Genomic DNA, 11,432 nt, shown 5'->3' on the forward strand with positions numbered 1-11,432 from the left:
TATAACTTTCAGCAATAAGAAACACAGGATAGATTAATCCTTGAATTTTCCCTATGATTCATCATACCCAAATTTACAGCCATCCCATCTGGTAAATAAGAGCAACTGTACAACAGTAAAGGAGGACAGCATCTATGAAAGAGAGCATGTGGTTTCATAGTGATTAAATGGACCCTGTGAGGCGACTTAAGTGAACTGCTGCTCACTTATTCACTCAGTATCACACTCTGGAGACTGGAAGTGCTCTTTTCGCCTTAGGGCCCACCAAGGTTTTTGTGTAGCATTTGATTACTCACTCAGTGGAAATGCTGTGAGCTGCTGGTAGACGGTGAATAACATGTTGGTGATTTCTATCTGTGTAGCACCGTGAGGCGTTTAATAAATAGAGAATGGGCTGTGTGTATCTACAGCATGTTTTATTTAATTGTATTTATTTATTTTTGGCTAAATTGAAATAGCCCGTAGAAAATTTAAGGTCAAATGTGGAGAGATGCCCGTCTTAGTCCTTACTGAAGTGTCTTGAAGTTGATGAAAGTATTGACCTTAAGTGTGATAATCTGAAAAATGTTCAACTTGAGTAACTGTCACTCTAAAGGGAGTTTCTCTTCCTGTAACCGGTAATATATCTTTCCATTCAGGGTGAATGCACAGATCAGGGCGGCTGTTAAAGACAGGTGTGGGGGTTTATTTGTACATTCATGTATGAACATGAATGTGATGCTGTGGGTTACTCATTGTCAGAGGAGTGAGGATCCGTGCATACCTGCCTCATTACACTGTCAGTGCATTTACCATATTATGAATGAGCAGTATTGAATTTAATCTTGGAGAATGGATGACTTAAAATGCACGTTACATCTGTGGGAAAGCAGCTCAGCATAAAGGCAACTATTGAATTCACGGTGGTTTGAACTGATTACTGCACCCGTACTCATCAACATTCATTCCTGAATCTCTCCTGAAAATCTGTTTTCTGCTACGGTTACCTTCCTCACCGTCTGCGTTTGTGTCACGCAGGGTGGTCAGTGGATCTCGTGATGCCACGCTGCGCGTCTGGGACATTGATTCAGGTCAGTGTTTACACGTCCTCATGGGCCACGTGGCGGCGGTGCGCTGCGTCCAGTATGACGGGCGACGGGTGGTCAGCGGTGCCTACGACTTCATGGTGAAAGTTTGGGACCCCGAGATGGAGACCTGCCTCCACACGCTGCAAGGCCACACAAACAGAGTGTACTCATTACAGGTGAGGCCTCCCACAGCATTAACGAAAAGCCTGGTGTGTATATTGGTATATTAACCTTGGAGCCAAATGAAATGTACGTGTTACTTTGTTTTATCTGCACACAATAGAAAGTGTAGAGTCTTTGAGAACTCATATTCATAGGATATTACGTATCTGTTATTTGTAAAACATCCTTGTTTGTGAAGCAATGAATCAGGTGCAGTTGGTAGTTTTTAGGTCCATATATGTAAGAACTCGTCTAACTACATTATTGTAAGGGCTGTCTATAAGACTGATGTGAGCATAAAAGAGGCTTTAACCATGTTTGACTATTGTCAAAGGGCCGGATTTACTAATCTAAAAGAAATAGCACAAGGCTTCAATCAGCATAAAGCAAGCAGGTTGTGTGCGTGACTTTCTACCAGAATTTATGAGCAACCAGTTCATCTCAGCCTTAACGAGAGTAGTACAGATTAAGGTGGCAAGCAAACACATGTGGGTTTGAGTGATCTACTAAAAACACAGCTTGTTGCTTACAATTTGTCAAACATAATACAGTCGTTAGTTTTACGCATGCATTTCTCTCTCAGCATGGCAGCATAGGCCAGAGACAGTGGAAGTTTTCTGTGGTAGAAATAATGATGTACTGGAGGAATCGGGGAAAAATTTAAATAAACATTTTAAAATTACAGTATCCAATCTTTTCTGCAAATGCGACACCTCTCCTACACTATTGGTGGAAGTTCTGTGGGTGGCATTTTCACCCAGAGAGCTTCTGCTCACTGGATAGTTTCTTTTTCAGATTATTCTCTGTAAACTGTATCGATTGTTGTGGCGAGGGAAACCTTAGTAATGGCCCATTTGGCACCAACAACCATACCACGTTCAAAGTTTCGTCCCCATTCTGATGTTGTGTTTGAATAGGTCATTTTTGTCATATCTAGTTTCTGTCATGTGATTTGCTGGTTAGATATTTGTGTGTGAATAGTTCAACAGGTGTAACTAATCAGGTCTCTGTGTAGAGTAACGTAAAATGACCACAGCAGTCTGAGTGGAGAAACTGCAGAAACGCTGTCCGTGGTCCTGACATGAAAAAATCTGCCATTAATCTGAAAGTTTCATGATTTTTGTCATGAGGGAAAGACGCCTTACATGACGCCTTACAACTCTGTGTGAAAGGAAACGTTCATCAAAGCTCTGCTTAACTTCTTGAAAAGAGCCACAAGCCAAAAATTGAAGGGCTGAAAGACATTTTGGCACAGTGGGCATGCATAATTTCTTTAAGTTGATAGTTGCAGGCTGTCTTTGATTTACACCAGCAAATTAAGCACTGTGTGCCTTGACAGTGGATGTTTTAAGGCCTCCTTCTGCTAAAAACAAGTGGAGAAAATCCTGAAAACTAGTTATGTCAAATACAAAACTAGGTTTGACCTTCTGTTCTTTAAATCTTGAAATAACAGTGCAATTAGCAGTAAATTGATTACCTCAAAATTTTCTTTTTTGATCCCCAATCTTTGGTCACCTATGTTGCGTCATAGGTATTTGTAAGCAGTAACACTTGAGGGAAAACAGTCCTAAACAGTCATAAAGATACTTTCATGCTCATGGCAGATGTCATATGTTTGATGCACCAGAGTAGTTTGTGCTATTAAGAGTACACAGGTTAATTTTAAATGAAGGAAGAGCTTCTAAACGGGCCTTTTTACTGTACAATTTTCCTCTTAACTGTCCTAAACTGTAGGAAGTTCACTGCCGCATGTCCTCCAAGGACTTTTGTGGGGTGAAATATTTCTTGTTAGGCTCAGGCAATTGCTTTAAATCTGTGGTGCACAAAAACAACAAATCTGTCTTTTTGCGTTCATTTTTTAGTCCTTTATCTTTCTCATATTCATGTGCAATTCTATATTCTTAATTTATTATATCCCAGCATATATGTGTGATGTTTGTTCGTTTGGAGGAAGGGGGGAAAAAAAAGTTTATACCCGTTTGTCCTCTAAGATGTCCTCTCTTCTCATCCACTCTGTGTGATGACAGAGCACTTTAGCTGGTGCCATAACCCTCACAGAGGAGGCTGATTACTGCACTGATAGATTGGTTTTTGTGCCGTGCTGCTTTGATAGACTTTTAAAGTGTTGGTTCTCTCCAACTAGATTTGGGAACCAGCAGAAAAGCTTTAACAGATCAATACTGCGCATCCATTCTAAATGGGTTTAATCTAAGGTTAATAGAAACAAAGTACGCGGTGTTGAAATGGAAGGTGCTTTTGCCGTCAACTCCAACTTCAAGTGACAGTTTTGGTTATCTAGAAGCGGCTGTTTGATTTTCAGACAATTTAAACTTATTCATTGTTTCTGCAGTTCGACGGGATCCACGTCGTGAGCGGCTCATTGGATACGTCTATAAGGGTTTGGGACGTGGAGACGGGCAACTGCATCCACACGCTAACGGGGCACCAGTCCCTCACCAGTGGCATGGAGCTCAAAGACAACATCCTGGTCTCAGGCAATGCAGACTCCACTGTCAAGATCTGGGATATCAAGACTGGCCAGTGCCTCCAAACACTGCAAGGTGAGGAAAGTGAAGTATGAACAGTGTGAGAGTTACTGTAAAACTTCAGGAAAACCAGAGGCTGTCTCAGCTGTCTCTCAGACTACACCCGTTATTGAAATCTAATTAAATTTTAATGGCAGGTTTAACTTTTCATGATTACATCTCACACTTTTCTGAGTCCATCATGTTGGCAAAGCTGCAGGTAGAAGTCTCCAGCACCACACATGGGCAAAACATGTTGTAGGATACATACGAGAAACTGCTGCACATTTACTGCTATTTGGATGAACCCTAAAAGAATAAAAGTGTTCTTCGTACTGCATTCAGCTGAGTACTCACACAGCAGCTGGTGCGTTGTCTCCCACACAGAAGAGTTTGACCTTAGTGGCTCCAACATTTTTGGGTGTTGTTGGAGGATGTTTGCTTATCACTTCCAAATTTCTGTGTTTATTTGCTGGGAGTCATGAGATCAGACGCCAAACTCTTAGCTATTTTATTCTGATAAAATAATTTCAGATGCGAGTTTTCTGAGCAGACCTTACGGTAAAAAATCAGTACAACAAAAATTGTTTATATATTATTGGTTCCTTAATCTGAGGCAATGAGAAAACTGGAAATTGTAATTTGATTACCAAAAATCCCAGAATTGAAGGTCTTAGATTTGTTTTGTCGCTCTTCTTTTTTTAAACTGTTAAACATAATGGCCAATTGCTGTGATTCTTCTTCCATGTTTAATATCAGTAAAGCAGTGTTGAACATGGCAGAAGGTCTCATGTGACAGGACAGCCAGACTACATCAGAGATTTTGGGGATGCAACTCTTATATTTTCTTTCTCTCTTAACTTTCTGTCCTGTCCTGATGTGCTACTGCAGCAGTGTTTTCATACCACTAGACTTGGTTATGTTGTAGTCAAAGCAGCTACATCCAAGGTGGCTGCAAAACAACTTGCATGCAGACTGAAATGTAGACTTATAGATCCATGAATAAATGACTTTAAGTGTAGAAAAGTGGCAATGCTAGCCTTGGAGGATAGCAACAACAAAAAACACGTTAGATGGGACTCTGTTTGATACTGACAGTCCAATTAAAAATCCATCTAAATTACCTGTTTGTGTGTGTAAGTGGAGCAGTACTGAGCCAACACCTTGCAAGCCTGCTGGTCCTGATTACAGTCTCATTTCCTTTGTGTCTGAATAGTTCTAACTCCATTAGCAGCACTGGTGCCTCACAGGATGTTGGGAATCCTTTGGCTGAATAGCAGTGGCAACCAGCAGTGCCCCACTCCTAACCGCCCTCATTAGCAAACTCCAAACCCCACATGCGGGTGCCGCGTCCACGACGCACACAGCAGCCCAACAAAAGGATGGTCGTATAAGAGCCTTAAGAGAGCAGGAGGGACGGCGTGCAGGGAGGCAGACTGTGGGTCTGTCTGGTGAAGAGGGGTGACTACAGTAAAAGACTGAGGGCCGGGGAACTTTGTAGGTCATATAATTGGGTCAGCAGACAATTTCTGCCATTCATTAGTGTGTTTTGATAAGACAATAGGCCGACAACAAGGCTGTCACTGTCAGCTCGAGAGAGCATAGGTAATGATGGAGCAGAGTGCTTTGTTGTGGTAATGGGGAGAGCGGAGGGAGGAGAGAGACAGGCAAGTTGGGGGTTGGTGCAGAGCAGTATTGTGTAGCCGGGTAAATAACTCAGCCTTTGAACTAATCAGAGACGGAAACAGAAAAGATGCAAACGCTTGTTCAGAGATTTCAGCAGGTTTCATCTGTGAAAGGTTGTGTATCCAGAAACAAGTTAAATGCGTCTGAGCTCACAATTCAGTCAAAATCAGTTCATTTGCCTGCACTCGACTCTGCACTCGTTTTTGTTTTCGCCCTAATTGATTTAATTAAGGTATGATTTTCAAGCCTGAAGGAGTCACACATACAGTCACAAATAAACTCACTTCAGCCACTACACACTTTAACCGGTATGTACTGGCACCAAACAGACCAGACAAAGGTGTAGCTGAAGCTGCTTAGCGTCTGTGACAGACAGGCCTGAGCCCTGGCAGCTCGTCCTAAAGCCTGCCAGCTGTACGAAGATCTCATTGTCACAGCTCCGTCAGGAGTAAGAGCTCTTCTTTCACCTCACAGGCTGACAGAGATCTTGCTTTCAGATCTTTCCCTGTATCTGGGTTCTTCATTATTTTTAAATTTGCCCATTCTTTATTTGCCAGTAGACTAGCACTTTTGACCAACATTTTCCATGAGCTTTGGTAGAAAGGGATTCCCCTATGTTACAGGTTTTAGGACCTGACAGATCCAGGCACATTTACTGGAAATTTTAATCTAAGTGTAAATGTTTTAAGCCATGAAAAAAAGACTTTTCTTTACCTCATCCCACTAAATATAATTATCTTTGTGTTTTCAGGTCCTCACAAGCACCAGAGCGCCGTGACGTGCCTCCAGTTCAACAAGAACTTTGTCATCACCAGCTCGGACGATGGCACGGTCAAACTGTGGGACTTGAAGACAGGCGAGTTCATCCGTAACCTGGTGACTCTGGAAAGTGGCGGCAGCGGCGGTGTGGTGTGGCGCATCCGGGCCTCCAACACCAAGCTGGTGTGCGCGGTTGGTAGCCGCAACGGCACAGAGGAGACCAAGCTGCTGGTGCTGGACTTTGACGTAGATATGAAGTGAGAGGGGACGCGGTGGGGAAGGACGAAGAGAGCGAACCGCACAGGAAGGAGTAGAGAGGGAATGGGAGACGAGGCAACCTGGAAACTGGAGAGCCAACATCCAAATGCTAGAACCACAACCACCAACAGTGGGCTGTCCTGTCCTCTACCATCATCTTCCCACGTCCCCCCCTCCCCCCACCCCTGCTTTTTTGGGCAAATGTTACTGACAAAGAGACACACCCTCACCTGTTCAGCCCCTGCTTTCGAGCCCCTTCCACCAGCACAAGGTGGAGCCGAAAGGGGGATCGGGTTGAAAACGAGGCGAGGAGGGCGGAGCACGACTGGTCTGTCCCTTGATTGGCTGTGAGAAAGAAGAGGAAGAGGGGAAAAAAGAGAGAGAAACGGCCGAAAATGACTGAACTCTTTTGAAGTGACTCTCAATCCTTTCAGTTTGGGGGCAGCTTCACTCAGAGACTTAGTTTCGCTCAAGCCTGACAGATTTTGACATGTACAGAGATATATTATTTTTTAAAAGCCCCTCCCACCCCTGTAACCCCCTCCCATCAGTGTGCGCCCCCCCCAAAAAGAAAAAACACACACATACACTCAAAAGGCCGACCGGAAAGTGGGAAACGTTGACCGTAGGTTAAGGCTGAGAAAGGTGGATTTTCCACACACAGTCGCACCTAAAGAGCTGCTCGGTGTAGCCTGTTCAGGCTAGTTTCTCGTCACTCCATTTCTGTTCCTGTTTGTTTCTCCCCTTCTGTAGTCTGATTTCTTTAAAGTACCGCACACAAACACAACTGTGAATTTCAACACCTCTTTGGTTTATCATATGAAAGGTTTTGTTTTTTTCGCCTTTTCTCACTGTTGCCAACAGCAACAAATCCCAGTATTAGAAACCTGCCCTGTTTAGGTTTGCCATCTTTGTCACAGGGGTTTATTTTGTTTTGATTTGTTTTCTTCCTGGTTTTTCCTTTCTGTTTTCTACATACCTGGGTTCGGAGCGCCGTCTCCACATGAACATCAATGCTGTCCAGATTTTTCCAGAGTCTAGCTGGGGTGGTTTCCTCAATGCCAGTGCTGTGACGAGAGGAAGAAAAGGTCCTTTGCTCTAAGCGCTGTGGATTAATGCCCCCCTGAACCCCACTCGTCCCCCTCCCTTCCCCTCTACCGTTTTCCCCCCCCAGTGGCCAAACTGTATTTATGCTGCTAGATGAATGGGGAAAAAGAAAGAGAGAGATGGAACTTTTACTTGCTGTGACGTTTTAGTCCCAGGCGAAATTCCAAATTGAACTCTATATGTTTGGACTTACAGAAACAAAATATGAGAAAAAAAAGGTAACATCCAGCTTTTTATTTTCTGTTTTGTTTTTGCCACTGAAACTTGAGCCAAACGTGCCTCTACGAGGCCGAGAGGAGGGAGCGTGTCCGACAGTTACCGGCGGGGAGCGCCCGCAGAGAGGAAACAAGGGGATGTACACTGTTGGCGTGCGTGCGTGTGCATGAGTGCGTGTGTTTAGCGTGTTAATGGGCAACTTGTAAACACATTCCTTGGGACAAAGCTCTTTCGGCCTGTTCTTTGGGGAAATGTACAAATGCTGTTCAGACTGGCAAAGACAAAAAAAGCGAAAATATTAAAAAAAAAATGATCCTAGCAGATGTATCGATTTTTAACAGGTGAATGAAAGAACTGTCCATATCCGTGCGTGTGATTGTTGTTCCGTTCAAAGATGTCTGCAACAGAGGAGACCATCACAAGCATCAACTGACAGGCGGAGCTGCCGGGAGTCTTAGTGTTACATGTGTCGCAGTTGAAATCGCCCAAGCGGCCGCGGTCTCGCAGGTCGTCATGGGGGAAAAATTTTAACAAAACAAAAAAATCCCACGAAGGCAACAAAACATGAACAGAAACATTGTAGCCAAACAAAAACCGTCCCAATCTCCAAGAGTCACAACTCAAGCTGAACTGTGAAAGTGGTATAACACTGTATATTAAAAAAAAAAAAAGAAAAAGAAAACAATCTTGCTCTATCTCCTCTTGTTGTTTTCTCCCTCTGATTTTAATTTATGATCTGGTTTGAGAAATCAGATTTGTTGCAGGTGTTTTTATTTCTTTTTTTTTTCTTTGTTTTTTTTCCAGTTCATGTAAACTGCCTGGCAAAAAAAGAAAACGGACAGAAAAAACCTTAAAGGGATTGTGTATTTGTTTGATTCACTTAGAATTTTATTTTCTTATAACTTAAGTGCAATAAAATGTGGGTTTTTCTTTTTTCATTTCAAGCTGACAGTTGTCTGTTTTTGTTACCTGTATGAAGGCATCTTATGTGTTCAATAAAGCAAATTATTTGGTAATTACATCCACAAGGGAATAATTTTAAACATTAATCACAGCGCAGTCTTAGTTTTTTAGTTTCGTCGCCGGTGTGATCAGAGCACCTTCACAAAAGGCAAAAATGGATATCTGACTTCAGTTTAGTCTCCCCTTCAAGATGGTCTTCTTGTGTCACTCTGCACCATTTCCAGCACTCCTGCTATTTCCTGTATACTCCCTGGAAGTCCCCTTCTGACCACTTAAAACACGCACATTTGCGTTTTATTTTATTTACATTTTATTTGGGAAAGGGGACAAAGTATCAGAGAGCCAAATCTGTCGACTAATGCGAGATTTACAGTAGTCACTTTATGTCCAGTTGGTGATGAAAAGAGCAGCTAAGATGGGAGTTTATCATTCCTTCATTATAATTTGACTTTCACTGGTGAGCGCATAGTGTGGATCCAAGTTTGCGAATACGATAAGTTAGAAAAACATAGTATTTTCAAATTGATAACAATGGGGGAATCTACTAAAAACCTCAGATGAGTTTAAATCTCTGTGACTTTGAATTCAAAGTCAAGGTCAACATTCAGCTTTAATGAAAAATCACTTAGGGTTTTTATATTTTTACCACGGGTGCAGCTCCTAGGAGGCCGAGGGCACTGCCAGCATTTTTCTTTGAATAACGGCACAGGCAGGAGGCTTTTGGTTGTTTGATCGTAAGCAGCTACAGACATGTAGATGACTGTCCTCAAAATCATCCACAGGCTCTCCAGAGGACCAGTGCACAATCATGTTTAAGCCATGAGGTTATGTTAGTGTAACAAGCATGCTCCCGGGCACCCAACTTTGTGTTTGGCTATTATACCAAGGAGCAGTCATTCTCAGTGTGAAGCAAGATTTTCAGGTATGTATTAAAATCATAAACGTGCAGATTCAAGGTTCATAAAGGGACTTCTCGAGGGCAATCAGGATATCTTCATGCTATCCAGAGGAACTGGACAATTAAATGACCTTAAAGGATTTTTAGCAGTATCAATAAATAATATAAAGTTAGACCTTAGTCACTAAACTTCCTGATTGTGCTTGTTGCTCAACAGGTTGCATCTCCAGCTCAGCAGCAGTTCCCATGTTTCCTGTTTATTGTTGAAGTCACATTATCAAGAAATCCCACAAAATGACAAAACGCACTGACCCCCCCTCAACTTAATGCACTACTCAAACTTTTAATTCTGCATTTCCACCACGTTTCCACTTTTTGTCCCTCATGTTTTATTTGCCATTCACCCAGGGGTGCCTGCAGAATTTTTTCAGATGGGGGCCACTAAAAACAATGGGGTGGCACAACACAGGAAAAAAAACTATATGCCTAGTTGGCTGGTGCAGCAAATTTTGAGAGGTGGCTGGTGCCCCCTCCCTTGGTGCTGCCCCTGCGTTCCCCCTTTTAGCTCAGTACCATGAGGTACTTGACCTCATCACTACTCTTTCCTACAGAAAATGAAAATGGTTTGATTTTTAAAAACACTGAGAAATTCTCCTCAGACAGAAGCACTCAAGCAGAAGCGAAATCTCGGAGGGTTTGACTATATGGAGGGTGAAAAACACCAGTTCACTGTGATGAAGCAACGTGCCTGCCAGCTTAACAACATGACAACTCTTGTTGTGTTTTTAAATAGTTTTTGGACAGTGAAGGATCTCCTCAGAGGAGGAAGCTGTGTGACTTTGGCCTCAGTGGTAGTAGAATGATTTTCTCTGGGGATTTGTTGACAGGCGTTATAAAGACTAATGCCAGTTCTGTTCTTTTGGTACATCAGTATTTTATGCACTGGTTACAGTTCCCAGTGGTGAGCAGCTGACAGAAAATGAATCTGCAGCAGTTTGCTTGCAGTCAGCCTGCAACCGAACACCCAATGGGCCCAAATGTAGAAATGCGGCCCAAGTGTCCCATGATTATCTGCCTTAAATTTCTTGTAAGTCCGGTTTTACTTTTTGTTATGTCGCCTTTTTTTTTAAGGAGCCTTTTATGTAACATATTCAAAAGGAACTGAATCCAGATAGCCTGAAGTGTTAGACAAAACACTTATTCACACTTCCACTAAGTGTAATTTTATCAAAGTGTTGTGTTGCAACTCGAAAATGCTAATGAGCTATTTGTTTTCTGTTTAGTCTTTAATTATTTTTCAGCCTGTGAAGATAATTCATGCAGTTTAGCTTCGCATTTTGCGTTCTTTCTGCTCTGCTCGCTCCTGTATATAAAAGCACCGTGAATGGCAGCTGGGGAGCGATTTAAACGCGACCCACTTGATGCCCCCCCAAAAAACGTTATCAGTCATGAGTCCGTACAGCTCGTGTGGCAGCAGTTGCAGTCTAGCTGTGCTCCAGATTCCCTCCCGCCTGTTGCCTAGCAATAGTTCGTGTCTGGCCCGGCCTCAGAGCTCGGTGTCCACTCGGAGTATAAACAGCATTGTGAGGAAGCAGTGAGGGCTGTTCATCCTCACATGAATGGACATGTGGGGCGTTTCCACTTCGACTGAAAAGGTTACGTTATGCGCAGTTTGTTTCCAGGATCCACTTGTGTGGCGTGCAAGCAGCCCCTCTGCTCTGGAGCACAGTAAACAACCTGAGTGACACATTGTAGCCTATTGTTATTCATGTATCAGGGAGCGAGTGCACT

At 42.9% G+C, this 11,432-nt stretch overlaps 1 protein-coding gene across 3 annotated transcripts in view; it reads left to right on the forward strand.

Annotated features, from left to right (window-relative positions):
* Positions 1–8,796, forward strand: part of fbxw7 (F-box and WD repeat domain containing 7) — a 68,081-nt gene extending 59,285 nt beyond the window's left edge. For 2 of the 3 annotated variants that reach the window (XM_005469839.4, XM_003449679.5), the window contains exons 9-11: positions 1,018–1,243; positions 3,580–3,790; positions 6,192–8,796. In XM_005469839.4, coding sequence (XP_005469896.1) covers positions 1,018–1,243; positions 3,580–3,790; positions 6,192–6,460 — 706 coding nt within the window. In that variant the 3' untranslated portion in view covers positions 6,461–8,796. The remainder of the gene's footprint in view (positions 1–1,017; positions 1,244–3,579; positions 3,791–6,191) is intronic. The other variant, XM_005469838.3, reaches the window with a different exon arrangement.
* Positions 8,797–11,432: the final 2,636 nt, after the last annotated feature.

The sequence above is a fragment of the Oreochromis niloticus genome, linkage group LG6, assembly GCF_001858045.2.
Source record: "Oreochromis niloticus isolate F11D_XX linkage group LG6, O_niloticus_UMD_NMBU, whole genome shotgun sequence".
In the NCBI taxonomy this organism is placed as follows: domain Eukaryota; kingdom Metazoa; phylum Chordata; class Actinopteri; order Cichliformes; family Cichlidae; genus Oreochromis; species Oreochromis niloticus.